Raw genomic sequence first — 21605 nt, 5'->3', positions numbered from 1 at the left:
GAATTGGTTCCTACAGCGGCTGCATATTATATAGATTAGATAAATGATTTATGAGCAGAATCACAAGGTTAGAAAATAAAAATTCTTAAGTCTACAAATTAGGTCTAATCAAGGCATTGATATCCTTTACAAAACACCTTTAGGAGGCATTGCTATGAAGAGATTTAATTTAATACTGAAGTACCTCATTTTTGAGTCAATTCCACAATATGTATACCTCACAAAAATCATACAATTAAAACACTTAAGTCCAACTTAAATTATTGCTTGTTTATATATAAATTGGATTTTATGTACCTTATAAAACTTCGGCTTCGTTAGCACTGCTAAAAAACGAAACAAAAAACCCAGGATGGCGGTGGAATCTGTAGTGATATCTGCTGTAAATTTGAACACACAATCACTGTCTCCAGTTTTGTAGGCCAGACTTGCTGGGGAACAGAACAAACATGCTTTCAAAGCAGGTTTTCTTAGCGTGACTGGTATCAAGTCCTAACTCTGCTCCTCTCTCCTTGTCAGTAAATGCATTTTTCAGAAATTCAATTTTAGCAACTGCTAAGTGGCTGGCAAAACCTTTAAGAAAATAGAAGGTTTACCTGGTTTCTGTTGTGTATATTACTGTAAAAAAATGAATGAAAGTAGGGAGAGATGGGGAAGGCAGAGATGGGAAAGGGGAGAACGAGGAGGCCTAGGAATGTGGAGAGGAGATGTGAATTCAAGCTTCATGAATAAATCTAATGGGAACTTAATTTAGATGACAAGTATTTCTTCCTGATTCAGATTTAAGTGAACTAGTTTGGTTTTCTTAAATGGAGGGAGAAAAAGAAAACACCACTTGTTAATATTCACAGCCCTCTTTCTATAAAGATACAACCATGACTTACTAGTCTCCCCTTACAGCGTTGCCCATGGACCTGACCTGCTTCCACCCTGTCTGCAAACTTTCCCATATAACATCTTAGGTGTCTCTATGTGGAAAAATTATTTTCTTTCTCCCAGATGAAATTTTTCTCTTTTGCACTAGTCTAATCAGCCAGGGAAGACAAAGCAAGAAACCAGTGTCTGGAACTCAACAGGAACAGAATAAGAGCATGGTTGTTTCCCTTAAATACATTTAAATACATTCAATCTGACATGGGTCTGAAGTTTGCCTGTCAACATTGACTTTGCAGGAGAGATCTAAGTTGCACTAAGGTGAATGCAGTGAACAGATTGAGCAACTGTCTGGATGTGAGCTTCAGACTGTCAAGAGGAGAGGCAACTTCTCCTGCAACAGCTGTGTGGACTCCACGCTGGAGCAGAGCCGAGGCCTGTCTGTGGATCTCGCTCTGGCAGAACTGGCTGGCAGGTCAGTGGGTCAGTACAAGTGAACGCAGCTCTCCAGAATGGTAGGTGTTTTGAGCAATTGAGCCCGGTCAGCTGAAGAAAGAAGCAACCAGCTACCATCAGTGTCAGCAGTATTTCTGCAGGAAAACAGACAGAGAGAGAGTTGTGAGAGACTCTGGCTTTCTGGTAAAACCATTCTAAAGCCCATCACTGTTTTAATGTCAATCGAAAGGCTTCATTGCATGAGTTACACTTGATTTTGATACACATGAGCAGCTGGTGACATTCCTAAACACATTTCCAATGGAACAGGGGGAGACAAACAGATCCTAGAGGAACAGTCAACGCAGCGTCAGTCTTCTCTTTCGGATGGCTGATGCTCTCCTACCAGTGCCACCGCAGCCCAATCTCGTTTCTCCATCTCAACAGAGTACTGAGGTACCTGCTTCCCTAATCCCTTCTTAAAATCACCCATACAAGTCCATGCTTATAAACTCCCCTACCGAGAAACTCCCAAGATTGTAGGAAGCATGTGCTCCATGGCTTAATCAAGTAAAATAAACCGGAGTTTTAACTCCAGGGAATTTCTTGTTAAGTCTCTGACTGTTAGGCACTGACAATGTCATTAGTGAATCTTAACCGTTGTGAAAGTCCTGGTGTGGCACTGTAAGGTAAGCACTGGACTGCTGACTGTAATGTTGGTGGTCCTTGGAAACCCTATACAGGGCCTCTATGAGTAGGAACTGATTTAACGGCAGTCAACAACAAGAAGGATTGTAGTGATCAAGAATTACGTGAAGGTTAGTGTGATAATAAATAACTGGTTTTGTTTATTGATTATCTATGCCCCCCCCCCATTAAAGTGTTCAATAATTTAGTAAAAATTAATTGAGCATCTACTATGTGCCAGGTGCTGGGGATAGCAAGACATTCCTGGTCACTGCTACTGCAAAATTGCCGAACAGGCAAAGAAGACCAGGCCTACCCCTCTATCCTGCCGCAGTCTCCCTTAGTTCTACGGCTCTTGGCCACCGTTTCCTAGTTCCATCACTAGGAACTTTGTGACCCTAGGTAAATGACCAATTTTTCCGAGGCTTTATGGCCTCAGTCGAAAACATTGGGGAGATTAAGTATGTTTGAAGGACCTAGTATGGTCCCTGATATATTAGAGGCCAACAAGTGTTTCTTTTCCTTACTTCAGAGATCCCTCCCTCTTAAGATTTAGTAACCAGGGCCCAAGAGTCTCAGGATTCTTCCGAAAATGTAGCCAAAATATACTGTCTGTTCCTCTAGCATTTGTCAACATCTTTCCTTCCAGATCTAAGTGAAGAGAGACAAGGCAATGGCACTGTTGGTGGAAATAATTTATTCCTTTTCTGGGCTTTTCCATTGTTATCTGCACAAAACCCTGAGAAAACTCTCACAAGAGCTCAGTGTTCCATTAAGGATGGTAGGACTGGCGGTCAGCGGCCTGGTCTTACCTAATGGTGTGGTGGGACCCTGGATAAGTAGTTTCACATTCTCAAAACAGTTAAATCATACGCCGGGGGGGTGGGGGTGGCGGTGGTAACTGTGAGACCAATTAAGTAATGCTCTTAGCAGAGCACCCAGCCCGGCCCGTGGAAAATGTTCCATACATGCTAGATGTTTCTGTAACACAGTGAAACATGGGACCACTGAGTATTCTGCTTCAGTAGAGTCCTGAGTCTCTTGGGAGAAAAGAAGCAGAAGGCTGGCCCAGGCAAGGTTTCTAAGAGGTAGAGACCTACCAAGTGCCTTTCCTGCTCTGTGGAGCCCAGGCCAACACTGGCGCATACCGAAGGCAGCTGGGAGTTAGGGAGATCTCATCTTGGCAGATGAAAGGGAGGGTAATGTGACGTTAGGTGGCACGAATGAGAGTCTGCACTTGGCTACTAACTAAAAGGGTAACACTTGGAACCTACCCAGTAGTGCTGTGGAAGTAAGGGTTACAGCCAAGCAAACCCCAAGGATCTCAGCTCTACTCTGTCACCTGTGAGGTCACCCAGAGTCAGAATCAACGTGATGGCCATGGGTGTGTGTGTGTATCTTTCAGAGATAGGAAATGCTCAGAGGTTAAGCTCTCTGGCACTTTAGGGGACCCTAATGATCATGAATGCTGTCAGTCCTCTGGGAAATTCCCACTTCTACTTTGTGCACCCAAGCTCAGTGGGAAGGAGGACTGGATTGGCAACTCAAAAAACTCCAGGCCACTGTGGGCGCTTCATGACAGAAAGCCAGGGTGTTTCAAACATCAACCGACGGTCAATAAGAAATATATTCCATTGTCTGCTTGAGCATATATTCCTGTGGCTGACTCAGTGATCTTACAGGACAGGCTGCGGATTGTTACGGAAGCAGACTTTCTTCTGCGGAGCAGTGAGTGAATTCAAATCGCTCAACCACTGCTCCACCAGCACTTTCCATTTGGCTTACTGTGTCCATACGCTAACTGTTTAAATGAGTTCATGTGAATTTGTGCATTATGAGCCTCGTCCCATATGGCTTTGCACAGACAGGTAACATCCACAGGACTCCCACAGTCGGCATCTCTGCCTTCAGAACTGGCTCTTTTTTAACAAGAGGAACCACATTTAAAAATTAACATGATAAGTTATTCACATCTAGACCAAATTCGTGCTATTCTTTTCTAAACTTGAATGCTAATATTAACAAAACCGTCTAAGACCCATTCTTTTTGAAGGAAATTTAATTTCAGAGCAACATTTTCTCCACTGAGAAAGAGTATAGTTTAAAAGAAAGCAATCTCCTTCATCTGCCACTAGAGGAAATATAAAATGGCAAGTCTGCTGTGGAAAATAGTTACACCTAGAATTACTAGCTAGAGATCCAAAAGAACTGAAAACAGGAATGCAGATAACTGTACACGAATGTTCATGTAGTACTTATTCATACCAGAACAAAAGTGAAAACCACCAAGTGTCCATAAAGATGAATGGATAAACACAAAATGGGGTACATACATGATGGGGTATGAAACTCAGCAAAAGGAAATGAAGTTCAGATACATGCAACAGCAGAGATGAACTTTAAAAACAGCATGCTAAGCAAATCAGTCACAAAAGGACAAGTATTGTGTGATTCCATTTCTATGACATACTCAGAATAGGCAAATGCAGAGAAGCCACAATTTATTCGTGTTGACCTGGGGTGGATTAAGAGGGACATAGGTGGGTAAGCGCTTCAGTAATTGAGAGGTTTTCTTAAAGATGATGAAAATTTGGAAACAAATAGTAGCAATTGTTGACCATGTCCATGAACTATGCATGTAAAATGGCTGAAATCTTATGTTACATATTCACCAAAATAAAAGTTTGACCCAGAAGAGAACAAAAGGAGAGTGGATCTAGTGGTAAGGTTGTGCCCTTTACCTCACACACTCACTTACCTGGCTGTGCACCAAACGGCTCAAGGGCTCTAAGCACTAAGTATACTGCTGGTCAATATTTTGGCTGACCATGATAATATTGCTTCCTTACAACAAGTTATTCACACATTTCTTTGTTGTTCTTACCCGTGATGCATCTCCCTCCTGCTTAATCATTTCCATTCCAGGCAGTTGGTTTGGGAATAGGTTGCCTCCCCTCAGAGCAGGATCATTAACCTGAGGGAAAAACACACAACAATGGCTATATTCAGCAGATGCCCAAAGGATACCTGACATTAATTTTCCTTTTGGTTCTACTCTATGAACTGGGAAAAGTGACTACAAAAAGACAGCTACTAAGCCCTGGTGATGCCATAGGCTAGGCATTGGGCTACAAATTGCAAGGCTGGCAGTTCACACCATCAGTGACTCTATGGGAAAAAGATGGGTCTGTCTGCTTCTAGAATGATTTACAGTCCAGGAAACCCTACCCAGGTCACTATGAATTAGAATCAACTCCATGGCAGTGGATTTGGTTTTGGGGTATGAAGATGAAAATAAAGACATAAAATACTGCTTTTGTTAATTGTTGTGGAGTCAGTTTTGACTCACAGTGAACCTGTATAGGGTTTCAAGGAATAGTTGGTGGATTTGAACCGGCAACTTAATGGTTAGCAGTCCAGTGTTCATCTTATGGTGCTGCACCAGGACTCCCATAATAAACTTCTTGTTGTTATACGCTGTGGAGTTGGTTCTGTCTCATAGCAACCCTGTACAGGGTCTCTGAGGCTGTAAATCTTTAGGGGAGCAAAAAGCCTCATCTTTCTCCTGAGGTGCTACTGGTGGGCTCCAACCGCCAATCTCACAGCTCACAGTCCGGTGCTTATCCTATGGACCCACTGTGCTCCTCATAAATATATTGCTGCTGCTGTTAAGTGCCATCGAGTCAGGATCGACTGATAGTGACCCTGTACAGGGTTTCCAAGGAGCAGTTGGTGAGTTGGATCTGCCGGCCTTAACGGCCCAAACCGACGTTGCGGTTTACCGCATTAACTGGCAGCGCCACACCAGAAGTCCTGCCTGAAAAATTACATTTATTTGCATTTGGCACAGAAATCAGCTTCAACTGAGAAGATAATACTAGGAACATTTTCATGCACACAAGTCGTAGGCTCACTTTTTGGCTGTTTTATATTACCAAAGACTTACATTTGGGACTCTGATGTCTTCTGATAACTTTGCTACTTAGGCAAATTATTGATTAGTTAGAACAAGTGTGAATACCCAAAACAGTAATGAATTTTGTGAATCTATTCTGAGCTACTCATTAGCATTTGTGTAATTTCTGACAAAACTACAAAATAAACATTTAAGTATGAATAAGGAAATCATTCCGTCAAAAGACAAACACTGCAGTTGTACTTCTTGGGTTTTGTAATTCAACTCTGGTACTGAATATGTGTCAATCCAGGCAAAAGATTTAAACCAATCTGTATTATTAAAAACACACCAATTAATTTCTGAGTGAATGAGACTGGATAAGGGCCCAGGTCTGATCAGACAACCCCATGTACACATTCCCCAGAAAGCAGAGTAGGAATCACTAGTGGTCCACATTTTGTAGCAAATTCAACATTAACCCTATAGGTTTTCCAACAATAAGATACAAATCGTTGTTTCTTTAATTTATATGTTTAAATGAAGAGCATATTATTACTTCTACTACTACTTCACACACACACAAATATATGTATATATGTATATGCAAAGATTTCTTAAACTGCACAGAAGGCTTTCCTTTTCTCTATCACTTCAAGTCACAAACTTTCTGTGGCTCAATTTCTCCATATGTGAACTAAGTTTTAGGTGTTTGTTTTTTTTTTAAAACCACATTCTTACTTTATATGAATTATTGATCATCAGTGGCTGAGTTCCAAACTATTTGTGCCCTTTGAAAAATAAGATCATCCGTAAATACAATTAAATTATGAATCTTCATTTTTACTTCAGGGTCAGCCCAGCACAGATTCTGAATCCCAGGCTGGCTATGTACTATCTCAAATGCTTTGAGTCTCTACTAGCCAGTGAAGTTAGTGTGTACTTAGGAACTGGCATGATCATTTCAGTGTGATTCAGTATAAAATATTTTAAAAGTTGACAAAAAAATCTTGAGATCCATAGTCTAAAGACTAAAACCAAAAAGAATGGTTTTTGCATTATCATTTAAGGTGAACAGGATGGCAGATAATTTGGTCTTTGCTTTTCATCTTTGCATTTAGAAAAAAAATCAGTTCTAAAAAGTTTAACTCTTTTGTTTCTTTAAAAGGTACATTTTCCAAGCCTTTTTTTACAGATTCAAGGAGCCCTGGTGGTGCTGTGGGTTAGGCACTGGGCTGCTAACCTCAAGGTCAGAAGTTCAAACCCACCAGCCACTTGATGCAAGAAAGACAAAACTGTCTGCACTTATAAACATTTACAGCCTCAGAAATCCTGTATAGGGTTGCTATGAGTTGGCATTGACTTGATGACCTGACTTAGTCATTCAGTTTTCTTTTTTTTGGGTAACTGCTGGGGAGTCGGTTCCGAGTCATATGATCCTGCATAGGGTATTCGGGGCTTTAAATCTCTGAGGGAACAGAAAGTCTCACTTTCCTTCTGCTATAGTTTAAGATACTGCTAAATTCCTGGTTTAAGAAAAACACAATTGACAAGAAAAAAGTTACTAAATAATTTAAAAGATTCTAGAGCAGTCAGGAATTCTCTCATGTTTATTTCATCCTTGACGAGTATTTCTGTTACTCTCACTAACAGGTTAAAATAAGTCAAGTGCTCACCTGCTCAGGACCCATGGAGGGCAACCCTGATGTAGGCACAGAGGTCACTGAGGTCATGCTGATCTGTCCCGTCATCTGGTTCATGTTGTTCATACCACTTGTGTTGGTCGCCAGGGATACATTGATGTTCATGTTGTTATTGTACATGCTGGTGTTTGCTTGCTGCCCAAAGTGTGGCGGAGACTGCTGTGAAAACATGCTGTAACATAATGAAAAGATGAAGACGTTAGCACTCTGTGGCAAATGGTACCTGGCATTGTTGAGCCCATACGTGGTTCCCTGGTGTTTATGTTAGGATGAAGGTGTCTGAACTGGGTGACATTAGTGTGGATAGTGGGTTACATGGTGAGAGGGGTGTTGTCTGAAGCAGAAGGGAAAATGCTCCCTGAAGCTGCAGACAACTGAACTCTTCTTTTTCCTAACTTCACCATGAAGGTCTAGAAGCACATACCCTACACTTTCATGTCTATATCAAACATGCTTTCTGTTTCGTCAGTTGTTTTTTAAAAAATAGATACACAATAAAGGATGGTTCCTAGGATGCTGCCTTCCACAGTAGCTTCTGTCATAAGGCTGGGGGAGTGGTACCTCTTAGGTAGCTCCTTCCCTCCAGTTTTACTCTCAGTGAAAAGGTATTCTGTGAACAACGTTAAAAGACACCAAAACAACCTTTGTATTTGCAACACTTTTGTAAATTCTGATGATTTCTGCCTTAGGAACAGTAAACTAGCAGCTGACTTAGCATTTTAATGGATACTGCTTCCTTGAGCAAAGAAGTTAAGAAAACTATAGAAAAGAGGCAGATGGTTTATACAAAGATTCCCTGGCAATCATTTATATAAAAAACACAACACAACAAAACATGGAGGTACCTGTTTCCTCCCATATTCCCCTGCGCCCACCCATTCATGTCTGAGGAGGCCTGGTAGGCAGGATTTGCTGGAGACTGCTGTATCATGGGGCTCTGGGTGTGTGCCATTCTGGGTGACATCAGAGGACTCTGGGGAGTTGTAGCCCCAGTGAAGCCTGGATCAGGTTGCTGACTTATTCCTTAAAAACAAAGCAAAAATCCAAAGGAGATTGTTTTATTATAGAGAATAAGGGAGAAAAGCTCAAACACATATGGATAATTACTTCCAACCACTTTTTTATGTGCTTTTTACATACATTTTCAAAAGTCTCTAAGCTGGGATAATAGACATGAAGACAAATTCTCCCTACCTTTAGTCTCTATATTAGTTCCAGGGGTGTCTAGAAACCACATAGCATCATGGCTATAGTTAAAGAAAGCAGGTATCTTTCTTTTCCCTATGAAAACCCATGGCCAGCAAGTCAATTTCGACTCCCAGAGACCCTACAGGACAGAGCAAAACTGCCCATAGGGCTTCCAAAGTGGCCAGCCACTTCTTTCTTCTGTGGAGTGGCTGGTGGGTGAACCGCCCACCCTTCTGAGAGCCCCGCCAGGCCTCCTTTCTCACCCCTATACCCCTCTTCACATCACAAAGCACTCAAATATGTACAGGTTCCTTCTCTTTATGACTTGAAATAACCACAGTCTTCACATTAAATTTAGATATATCATTACAAATGGCGATGGTTATAAATGATTAAATAAAATCAACACATTCGAGTAATTTTTCATGAATCATGATAAGGCACGGTGTCCTTGCACTTGTGTGGTACTGTAGGATAAACACTGGATTGGAAGGTCAGTTTGAACAGCAATATTGGAGGCTGAAATTCACTAGTCACTCCTGGAAACGCTATACAGGGTCGCTATGAGTTGGAACTGTCTCAGTAAGCACTTAATGGCAGTATAGGTTGGGTATGCAAGGTCATCAGTTCAAATCTGCTAGCCACCTCATGGAGAAAGATAAAGCTTTCTGCTTCCATGAAGATTTACAGCCTTGGACACCCTATGCTGTTGCTGTTAATTGTCGTCGAGTCTATTCTGACTCATAGCGAGCCTGTCCGTATAGGGTGTGCAAGGAGCTGCTGTTGGGTTTGAATTGCCAACCTCGTGGTTCACAGACCAGTGCTAATCCTACAGCACCATATCAGGAGTCCCCTATCCAAGGTTCCTACGAGTCAAAATTGACTTGGTGGCATACCACCATGATGCAACAGATAGATACATTTTAAAAATGTTAAGTAACTACATTCATGATTAGCATGTTTTGTCTTCATCAAGGGCTCTGTGGCACTTCAGTGTTATCTTATTGTTGTTGTTGAGTGCCACTGAGTCAGTGACAACCCATAGCGACCCTGTATAGAGTTTCTGAGGCTGTAAATCTTTATGGGAGCAGAAAGCCTCATCTTTCTCCCGCGGAACAGCTGGTAGTTTCGAACTGCAGACCTTGTGGTTCACAGCCTAATTCGTAACCACTACGCTACCAGAGATTAGCAATAGTAAGAGAGAAAATTTAAGTCAAGCGCATCTTTGCCTAGATTAGTAAAGCATGCATATTTAATTAACATAAATTAACTATGAAAGAAAAGAAAAATCTAGGCTCACACAGGATGAAAGCTGCACATTATCTTCCTGTTTCTTTAAACAAATAGAAATCTTCAATTTAGTCAACACAAAACTTGAATGTTATAGATAACTGGCATAAGGGAGGCAGAGTAATTTTGAATAGTAATGTTAATATAAGTACGTTTATCAGTAAGTTAATTTGATATGATATGCACTACAAATTGATCTCTTTAAGACTGACATTAAACAACAAATCAATATGAGGAAAACAAAGGCGTTATGTAATATAGCACTTCTCAAGAATTATCTACTCATTACAAAGTTTTGGTAAATCTTTTAAAGACTTAAATTTTTGAAAGTTGCAGAATGTTTGTAATAAATTTGTATATGTCTTTCAATATTTGGTACATACTTATTGATTTGTTTCAGTCAGATCAGAGGTTTCAAATATATGTCTGTTAACAGAAATGGACATAAACATATACACACTCACATACACAACAGACAAGTACACTATACACACACACACTTACTTCGGTTACTCTCAAAGACCTGCACTCAGAGAAAAGGTGGTACCTGAGCTGAGAGACAGGAAGGTACTGTGCTGGATCTGGGAACTCTGGGCAGGCCCCACCTGTCCTCCCAGGTTTCCTATCATCCCCTGGGTAGTCAGAGTCATCTGGGAGCCATGCAAAGAGCTGAGAGAGAGGAGCTGTGACCCAGGACTGGGGGCAACAGGGGGGAAGGAACTGGTGAAAGGTGGTGGGGATGTAAGTTCAGTACCGTAGTTTGGAGGAAATGGAAACTGCTGTGTATTGGCCTGAGGAATCCGGGGGTTGCTCATAGTTGCTGGTATCCCACCAGAAGCCACCATGCTTGGCGTCATGTTCAACCCTTGTCCTCTCATCATCAGAGTTCGTTGCTGAACTTGCTGTTGCTGATGCATTTGTCTCTGCCGGAGATGCTGGTTCAGGATTTCCCTCTGTCTCTGGGCCAACATCTGTGCATTAATAGGTGCCTGAAACCAGAGCAATACACTGAGGAAACCAATGAGGATAGATACAGATTCACAAACAAACCACATTACAGATACTGTAACTAATGGCACTGTCTCAGGGAAAATTATTTGGAACAATATATAGAAACAACACCTTAGTATTGAACAAACGGTGGTTGAAAATGTGAGCTTTCTGAGTGCTAGAAGAAGAGATGATATGATGGTCAACTGAACCCCATAATAGCTATATGGTTAAGTTTAATGTTAATATCAATTAACTACAGACTGAGCTGAGACCAGAGTTTTCCCAAAGTACTTTCAGAAAACACCAAGACTGTGAGGTAAACCTTGGAGGTGGCATATCAGAGGCTCATTCAAGGGATAGTTAGGTTCTAAAGGGAAACAAACTCACTGTGCCCAAAGATGGCTCAGACACTTCTAATCACACGCTGCTCAGAGGCAGGAAGCAAGAGGGGAAGTATGGTGAGGGGATGGTCTGAGTCTAATAAAGAAGCTAAAGGAATGAGCTGAGACTGCAACATGTGCCGTAAGAGGATACAACTATTACCCACACAGGTGATCCTCATTATTTACGGATCCCAGTTACGAATTTGCTTGCACACTAAAATTTACTTGTATCCCCCCGCAAAATAAATACTTGTGGTATTTTCATAGTCATTTCTGGACATGATCTAAGGCAGTTATTACAAATACTTACAAATTATTACAAATGACTAAGAGAAAAAAGACAAAGGCCTCCCCTACTTGCCATTTTCCTTAGAACATTTACTTCAGAAAACTTGTAATGATCAGCCATTCTCTGCAGCTTTGCGTGGTATGTAAATTTTTGTAAAGGCTAAATAGGCCTCTTACCAATTTTATAAGCCAGGCATGTTTCCTAAACCTGGAAGCCATCTCTCTGGTACGTAACCAAAGAAACACAGTGCCCCTGTGACCCAGTTTCCCAGAAGGATAGATAGCAGTCCAAGTTATAAATTTACATCGAGTCATAAAGATAGTGAGAAATTCATTTTTTCCTTTAGTAAAGGCACTTTGTAAACACAGGTGTGGCTATGCCAACTATGAGGCGAATATATAATGAGCCGTGTATAACAAGCGGTGCTGCCAAGCCCTGACTTGAGGACTAGTTATCACCGTAAGAACATGTACAAAAGGGCTGCCTTAGCTTGTCTCTATAAAGAGATAAAATCTGTTTCTGCTATTCCTTTAACAGATTTCCTATGACGCATACCAGAGAGTCAGCTTTAATGTTTATGTTTTCTTTTTCTTCTACTTTTGTGGGGAGTTTATTTTGGTTTGGAGACTGTTTTTTTGTTTTTTGTTTTTTTTAAAATTACGCTCCCCCAGTGAACAGAATGGCGAACAATCTGAATTGTCCAATGTGCGTGTTTCCAGCGGCCTCCTCCTTTCAGCTCTCACCGTAACAAACATCCTTCTTGTGGTCAATTTAATGTCTCATGTCCCACATTTCTGTGCTTTATGTTGGTAATTTTGCTTATGTTCCTAATCTCAAGAGGGCTGTAATGCCATACGGAGATGAACTTTATTCAGGATGAGTTATATATAGTGCTGTTGGCTGTGAGTTCAATGTCAATGAATCAACAATAAACTGAAAAAGGTGTCTTTACACAGAAGCACATAAAACAAGGTTATGTATTGATCAATGACAAAAATATTGTGAACATAAGTTCCTAGGAACCGATCCTGTATTTCCCCTAACAATTATGGTTCAGTTTTTGCTAATTTAGTGTTCGCAACAATATTACAAAACATAGCTACCGTGAATGACAAGAATCTAGCAAGAATCGGCTGCCCAGCAATAAATGGCAGTGTTTTAGAAAGGAACACAAACGTGGCAGACAAGATGGGGAACTGGATGCCATAACAGGACCAATGCGTTGATGCAGATCTTACGGGCTACTACATTACTTTACGCAGCATAGTTGAGGAGGAAGAAACTATAGGAGAGGTTAAATCAAGAAACAGCACTTGAAATTTGAAGCTGCCCAGCTCCTGCTTCCTTACCTGTGTTGGTACTCCAGGCCTCAGAGTCAAGTTCACATTTGAAACATTGCTGATTTGATTCATCAGTGGCTGGCGGTTCTAAATACACACAGAGGAATCAATACATTTGTGAACAGAGTATATTTTATTTCAAACCACCTTTCCCAAGTACCTAGCCCTCTATTCTGCATGCTGGCAGATAGTAAATGTACACAGTTGGTAGCTCAATTCCTATTTAAAGCTTATTATTAGATTAGAACTGAGAAGTTATTTTGAATTGTTTGGAAAATAAGAGGGGGTAGGGGGCTAGAAGGGCAAGAAATGAATGGCTTACAAGCTTTCAAGAGGGAGCTAGTTCTAGAGGGGGGTAACTAGCTACAGGGGAAGGTAGAATCTCCACTGAGTGGTTTCTAATCTGCCTGAATGGGGCTGATGACAGGAGATGGGGATAAGACTCTTGTGGTACAATAGAGTCAATCATTGCTATCAGGACTGAATGTGAGGGTTGGAAATGTAAAGGTAGACATTTTGTAACAAAAGGAGGGGAGTGGTTGATTTTTCAGTTCAGGAGAGGAGGTCCCTGGGACCATTAAGGGAGAGGAGCGAAGTGTGGGACCCTACCCAGAGAAGCAGTGATGCCAGAGAGGGAGGCAGAGACAATGACGTGGAGAGATGGAGCAGCTGGGGACCCTTGGACTCAGGGAGGGTAAAGGGCTGTGTGCTGGTGGCCAGGGGACAGGCTTGCGGGGTGTACCCTTTGGTTGTTTGATGATGCATGGAGGAGAATATAATCATTACAATGAAATGAAATACGATAGGATGAATGTAAAGCTAATGTTCTCCCATGTAAGCTATCACTTAATTCATAATAAAAACTTAAAAAAAAAAAAGGGGGTAGAATGATCAGAAACGAAGGCGAAGAAAAGTGGGAAAAGGCACTAATCACTCATAAAAATGAGACCAGATTTTAAAGCTTATAATATTATGACTTACTTTTTTTGCAGAAATCTGTCCAAGTCTGATTCAAAGGGCACACATTTCCCTGAGCTGAATAGATATTCCATAAGGCAGCAGCTCTTTGCTAGCACTCAGCCAACAGTAACTCTCTGTGCCATCAGATAAGATAAGAGCAGTGGCGGCAGTTTTCTGGAGTGCTCACTTTGGACCAGACACTATGCTGGGCCCTTTAAATATATAGATCTCTCTATGGGTATCACCTATCTCATCTCTACCCAGCTAGCTAGCTACACACACATAGAGATGGCTATGGATATGCAGATATAAAGACAGATATGGACTTCTGATGTGGCACTGTAGGATCAGCACTAAACTTCGAACCACAAGGTCGGCAGTTCAAACCCACCAATTTCTCCGAATAGAAACCCTATGCAGAGTTGCTATGAGATGAAACTGACTCAACGGCACTGAAGAACAACATATCTGGATCCTTGTGTGGTGCTACTGTAGGCTAAGCATTGGACTGCTAACCACAAGGTCAGTGGTTCAAACCCATCAGCCACTCCTCGCAAACCCCATACAGGGTTTGAACTGACTGGAGTTGGCACCAACTCGACGGCACTTAACAACAACATCCCTATATCTGCATAAAACTTGTATGTTATAGATGTGAAAACTGAGGCTCAGAGAGTTCAAAATTTGAAAGTAAATAGAACAAGGTTACAAAAGGATAGCTGTTCTATGCTAGAGTGAGTTAGTGGAGGGGAAAGAATTTTGAGTATGATAACCGGGGAACGTTTTTACCTGCTAATAATGGATGGACTAAGGCAGCCGTGCCATCTCACAGAAGCCTTAGCGAGCCTAGTTTTCCTGGGGCCAACTGCAGAACGTACCTGCTGTGCTTGGAGGCGATGCTGAAGTTGAAGTCGCAGTTGATTTGGTTGGTTCTGCACAAGGCCAGTGGGCCTGAGGCCTGGTCTGGGCTGCATGCGAAGCGTGGCATAGCTAGATCGCTGTCCCATGGTATGAAAGTTTGGATCTTGCATGGGGGGATAGTTACCCTGGGACATTGGTGCCTGAGAAGCATACTGCTGTGGGAAAACAGGGGCCTTCTGCTCCATCATGATGTTGGAATCCTGACTTGAGAACTGTTCTGGATCCACTGCTTGGCTCTAAAAAGAAAGCCCCAGATAGCACAGAAATAAAACCACTGAAAACAACAATGTAAACATCAGGCTGTTTTCACACACAAACTTGAAATTTATTATCCACCTTACTTACTACACCATCACCGTCTGAGCTGACCTCACTACTCTGAACTGAAATGACCCAACAGATAGTCTCAGACACCACTGCATTCACTGGACCTTGCTCTCTGGATTGTACTGGTAAATCCAAGACTCGTCACTGGTTAGGACTCATTCCATAATTCATGAGCTTCGATGTTGCTTAAAGATTGATGGGAAGAGCTGTTCTTTGGGCTTGCTGATCTTCACACACTGCTTTTGGCACCCATCCAGCTGAAAGCTTGCTGAGGCCAAGATGTTTACTTAAAATTGAAAATGTCAAACCATGTGAGATCCCAAATTCAGTAGCTATTGCATCACTGGTAATTCTATGCTCTTCTTCCATCTGTTTCTGGACTTTAACCAGTTTCTTCATTACATAAGGTTTTTATGGTCTTTCCTTTCTTGGCTCATCTTTGAGATCTTCCCCACCTTCCTTAAAAGATGATCAATCTAAAATCTGTTGCTCTATGTGAGGGAGCATCACTGTGAACTTGTGGCAAAACTTCAATGATTTGAGAAAATGTCCACTTAAATTTTGTTAAAATTTTTATATTAGCCCAGACATCAGAATCATTTTTTTCTCCCATGGCACAAAAAGTATCCCCTTTTTTTTGAAGGCACCCTAATGAGATGAAGATAGTGTATTACTGAGAGAAACTGTCAGCACCCATTCACTTACTGCAAAAGCATTTTGAAAAAAAATAAAATAAATAAACCCATACATATATGAATTGGAATCCTAGTAGTAATACTTTGATTCATCCTCATACAACTATGATGGGTACAGATGAAGTACACTTCCTCTGACTTTACCTTAGTAATCATATTTTAATAATATTATAGTGATGAATTTGATGAGGCCAAAGAAAATAATACAAATAAATGAAAAAAGGAGACTAAGCATATTAAATGATAAAATGATACCAGTTTCGATAAAAACAATGTCACTTAGCATCCCCATGGACTGCATTTTTAAATGTCACTTTGATATCCTGAAGGATAATAATGCTGAATGTTAAATGTAACTAATGCTGAAACCAAAAAGCAAACCAGCTTTCCACAAAGGAAAGACTTAAACTTCATTTTCCTTTCTTGATTGATGTCAGGTTACAGGCTGTAACCTCAAGTCATTTCTTACCATTCGGGTGTTCTCAAATCCCACTTGTGTCTGCTAAATGGTGGGAATTCTGACAAGACTACTTTTAATGCTTCAGAGAGACCGCCAATGATACTGCATCAGCTTCTCCCAGACTCCGAGGACAAGTCACGTGACCAAGTAGCTCAAAAAGGGTACTTCTTGGTAACAAGAAAGAAGAACAATTCATGCCAAGTAAAGAGTAGGGCAGCAAAAATGGGGGTGGTTGTTGCTGTTAAGTGTCGCTGAGTCAGTTCTGACTCAACAGCAACCCTGTTATAGGTTTTGGAGGCTTGAAATCTTTGCAAGTGGAGCAGAAAGCCTCATCTTTTTTCTGTGGTGCAGCTGGTGTGCTCGAACCACAGACCTTGTGGCTCACAGACCAGTGCTTACTGTGTGTAGCCATCAGGCTCCCCAAACAGGGACAGGTGGCAGTTTTTTTTCTAGGTCTCTCTTTATACAGTAAACAAGGATGTACTGTTTCACATATACTTATCTGTATACTTAAGTACATTTTAATAATGGCCAGGTTTAGAGAGTACTATGTTATTCCAAGATTATGTTAGGATATCTATAGAATTATACGTTATAATCCCATTTATGCTCAAATACTTCAAAGTTACTGTGGTGCTGTGGGATAAAGCACTGGGTCGGTGTGAACAATAAGGTCGGCAGTTCAAACTCACCAGCTGCTCCTCAGAAACCCTATGCAGGGTCACTGTGAGTCAGAACCAACTCGACGGCACATAATAATAATAACAACAACACACACACACAAATATAAAATGATTAACTAGCCACAGATCCCTGTGTAACACATACCCTTGGCACAACTTCCCCATGACTAAGATGAGCAGTGTTCTCCGACTGCAGACGAGTCTGGGAGCTTCTAGGTGAAAAAGTTCTAGGTCATCAGGGGAGTAAAGTTCTGGCCTTTGTGTCTCTGCTCTGCCTTTAGCCCTTGCTGGGAGCCCAATAAACACACGTTATATGCAAAGGCCATTTTCAGAGTTTTCCAATCTTGGGCAGAAGTTTATGGGAGCACAGCAAGGAGAAAGGGAGAAACCAAGCAGCCGATCCATCATGAAGCAGCAGACTGTCAACTGTAACTGAGAGAAACGGACCCATGTGCCGCGAGAATGCCTGTCCCACTTAGCTTCCCCACTGCACACACCTGGCTGACCAGCTCGGGTATTCCCAAAGCTCTATCAATCTCCTCCAGGCCATCGAAGTTCCGCAAGGCCAAATAGAGTTGATCCAGGAGTGCCCCCTCATCACTTGGGGACTCTGATGCAGGATGTGGACACAGCGAGTCATCAGGAGAGCTGCCAAATGGCTGCCTGGAAAGAGACAAACACAGTCTTATCTGATTCTATGAAAAGCAAAACACTGGTTATCCATCAAAAAGAGAAGTATCACTTGACTTCCAGGGTCAGGCTCAGTATAGGGTTTCTAAGAGCTACTTGTGGTTTGAACTGTTGACCTTATGGTTAGCAGTCCAGTGCTTACCCTACAGTGCTACATGGCACCTCTGCATGGGGGCCTCACCAGATGGAATCAAAAGACTACAACTGGTGTACACTATCATATCAGCCCAACTTAGACCCCACTGACAGTCTAAAAGCCAATTCTCTTTCACAATACTACACTGCCTCACATATCCATATAAGGTATGTAGCTTCAAAAAGTTTTGAGGAAAAAAAAAAAAGGAATTAAAAATTAACAGAATTTTTCCATGAACTTTTTGAAACTCCCTTACATATATGTTACATTGGTATTCATAAGGTTTTCATTGGTGGTATTTTTTAGAAGAAGATTATCAGGTCCTTCCTAGTCTTACTCTTGAAGTTCTGCTGAAACTTGTCCATCATAGATGATCCTACCAGAATTTGAAATACCAGTGGGCTAGCTTTATTCATCTCACATGCATGCATAAGCTGGACAATGAATAAAGAATATTAAATGTATCATGGACCTCCGGAAGAACGTACAACTCTGTCTTAGAAGAAGTGCAGCCAGAATGATTACTTAAAGTCAGGATAGTGAGACTTTGTCTTACACACTTTGGACTTATTAGGAGTGTATCAGTTCTTAGAGAAGGACAATTTGCTTGGTAGAGGGTCAGCAAAAAAAAAGCAGAAGACCCTAGTCATAGATGAATTGTGTACCCACAAAATATGTGTCGGGAGTTCTGATGTGGCACTGTAGAATAAGTGCTGGGTTGCTAACCACAAGATCAGTGGTTCAAACCCACCAGCTGTTCCTTGAAAACCATATATACAGTCACTGTGAGTCGTAATCGACTTGACGTTACTTAACAACATTTGTGTCAACTTGGCTGGGCATGATTTCTCAGTGATGATCCCCATGATGGGATCTGATGTGAAAAACCAGTAAGAGAATTAAGGGTGGGCTGCAATACCCTCAGTCCTATTGTAACCCTGATCCAACGTAAGGGAATTTCCCAAGAGTCTGGCAACCCTTTTGATCTTACAAGAGGTAAAAGATAAGAGTGAGCAGAGAAACAGGAAGCTACTACCACCAAGAAAGAAGAGCCAGGGGTGGAATGTGGCCTGTGGACCTGGGGTCCCTGCTCTGTGAAGCTCTCAGATCCACGGGAAGATTGATGCCAAGACACACGGAGAACTCCAAGAAAATGCTGGGCCTACAGATGCTGAAAGGAGACAGGGACCTTTAACCAGAGCCGGTGTTGTGAGAGGATACATTTGTGTGTGTTGAAGCCATCCCCTTGTGGTGTTTCTGTTACAGCAGGACTAGGGAACTGAAGCAGCCCTCAGGCATGGCTACCACAATGGCTGCAAACACAGTAGTGCTTGTGAGGATGTGCAGTGTCCCGATTCAGATCATGGCATTTCCCCACAAACTTTTTGAAGCTCCCTTGTGTAGATGTACTTATACTGCGTGTGAGCACACATACATACAAATCTACCCATGGTTAGTCTGTCAGCCTTCCATACTGTGGTGGCTTATGTGGTGCTGGAAGTTGTGCCATCAGTATTTCAAATGCCACTGGGGTTACCCATGGTGGACATGTTTCAGCAGAGCTTCTACACTAAGACAGTCTGGAAGAAGGAAGTGAAGACTGATCTCTGAAAAAAATTTGCCAGTGAAAACCTTATGAATAACAGCAGAACTCTGTCAGATATAGTACCAGAAGATGAACTACTCAGGTTAGAAGGCACTCAAAATATAAACAGGGAAGAGCTGCCTACTCAGGGTAGAGTTGGCCTTCCTGACATGGATGGGCAAAGCTTTTGGTATCTTCCTTCACGTGCTGCTAAGGCATAATTCACAATGAGAAGCAAAAGCTGCAAACAACCATTAGTAATTGGATTGTGAAATGTAGTATAACTGTAGGAAAATTGGAAGTTGTCAAAAAAAGAAAAAAACATACGGAGATTAACATGTTAGGCATTATTAGTGAGCTGAAACCGGACCGATATTAGCTATTTTGGATCAGACAATCATATAGTTCACTATGCTGATAATTACACATTAAAGAGGTGTGGCATTGCATTCACTGTCAAAAAGATCATTTAAAAATATATACTCAAGTACAGTTGAGAAAATTACATCCACATGCCTACAAGAAAGGTAAGTTAATACAACTATTATTCAAATCTTTGCACCAATCACGAATGCCAAAATTGAAACTGATGATTTCTATCTATTTCTGCAGTCTGAAATTGATCAAACATACAATTAAGATGCAGTGATAATTATTGATGATTAGAATCATGAAAACTGGAAACAATGAGGAAGGATCAGTAGTTGAAAACTAGGTCTTGGTGACAGAAATGACAGCAGAGATTGCATGAAATAATTTTGTAGGACCAATGACCTAGTTTTTCAACAGCGTTGTTGTTGTTAAGTGCCACTGAATCAATTCCACCTCATAATGACCCTGTAAATTCTGACTTACAACCACAAAGGAACAGTGAGTGGGTTCTGATCTGTTGAACCTGTGGTTAGCAGTACAGTGCTTATCCACATGGCGACTGCACCAGATGGAATCAAATAGACTACAATGGAGAAGTTTGATATCATCAGTCAGAACAAGGCCAGTGGAACAATCAATTGCTCAGATCCATGTTCAACTTAAAGCTAAAGAAAATTAAAACAAGTGCATAAGACTGATGAAATCAAGAATACCATATACGAAGAAAGCAAAAGGTCATTACAAAGACAGGGCAGAAAGAAAAGACTAATATGGATGTCAGAAGAGATCCTGAAACTTGCTTTTGAATGTAGAGAAGCTAAAGCAACTGAAAGAAAAGAACTGAACAGAAAATCTCAAAGGGAAGCTTGAAAACATGAAGCAAAGTATTATAATAAAATATGTAAACATCTGGTGTTAGAAAACAAAAAGGAAAGAACATACGCAACATTTCTCAAGCTACAAGAACTGAAGAAAAAAAATCAAGTCTCAGGTTGTAATACTGAAGGATTCTATGTGCAAAATACTGAATGATGCAGAAAGCATCAACAACAAGATGGAAGGAATCAAAACAATGAGATATCATCTCACACCAGCAATAACAGCAAAGATAAAACAATAACAGAAAAGATAAAAAAAGTAGAGGACAATAAATGCTGGCGAGGATGCGGAGAGGTTGGGATGCTCCTGCATTGCTGGTGGGGTTGCAAAATGATCCAATTTCTCTGGAAAGCAATATGGCACCTTCTCAGAAGGTTGGAAATAGAAATACCTTATGATTCAGCAATTCCTCTACTTGGTATTTACCCACAAGAAATATGAGCCATAACACGAGTAGATATATGCACACCAATGTTCACAGCAGCACTATTTACAATAGCAAAAAGATGGAGGCAGCAAAAGTGCCCATCAACTGAAGAATGGATAAACAACCTGTGGTACATACACACAATGGAATATTATGCTACCTTGAAGAATAACCTTGAGGACATTATGTTGAGTGAAATTAGTCAGTCACAACAGGAGAAATACTGCATAGGACCACTACTGTAAAAGACTAAGAAAAAGAACCCATACTAAAGGGAGGGGGAGGATTCGTTGTTGATTACTGGGATGTGGGGGGTGGGGGGAGGGGAGGGAGGGGAAGGTAGGGAATAGACACAGGATAGTTTGGGTGCTAGGGAGGGGGGCAATACACAAGA

The 21605-nt window shown here is 41.3% G+C and overlaps 1 protein-coding gene across 1 annotated transcript in view; it reads right to left on the bottom strand.

The window, feature by feature from the left end:
* Window positions 1-1342: 1342 nt before the first annotated feature.
* The window catches only part of NCOA2 (nuclear receptor coactivator 2), a 135350-nt gene continuing 115087 nt past the window's right edge, over window positions 1343-21605 (bottom strand). Inside the window, exons 14-21 of the mRNA XM_006860033.1 lie at window positions 17620-17785; window positions 14915-15193; window positions 13086-13163; window positions 10826-11060; window positions 8439-8616; window positions 7567-7765; window positions 4880-4969; window positions 1343-1463 (exon numbers count right to left, since the gene is read on the bottom strand). Coding sequence (XP_006860095.1) covers window positions 1452-1463; window positions 4880-4969; window positions 7567-7765; window positions 8439-8616; window positions 10826-11060; window positions 13086-13163; window positions 14915-15193; window positions 17620-17785 — 1237 coding nt within the window. The 3' untranslated portion in view covers window positions 1343-1451. The remainder of the gene's footprint in view (window positions 1464-4879; window positions 4970-7566; window positions 7766-8438; window positions 8617-10825; window positions 11061-13085; window positions 13164-14914; window positions 15194-17619; window positions 17786-21605) is intronic.

Source organism: Chrysochloris asiatica, unplaced genomic scaffold (assembly GCF_000296735.1).
Source record: "Chrysochloris asiatica unplaced genomic scaffold, ChrAsi1.0 scaffold00036, whole genome shotgun sequence".
Lineage (NCBI taxonomy): Eukaryota > Metazoa > Chordata > Mammalia > Afrosoricida > Chrysochloridae > Chrysochloris > Chrysochloris asiatica.
This window is presented reverse-complemented; position numbering and strand designations above follow the sequence as displayed.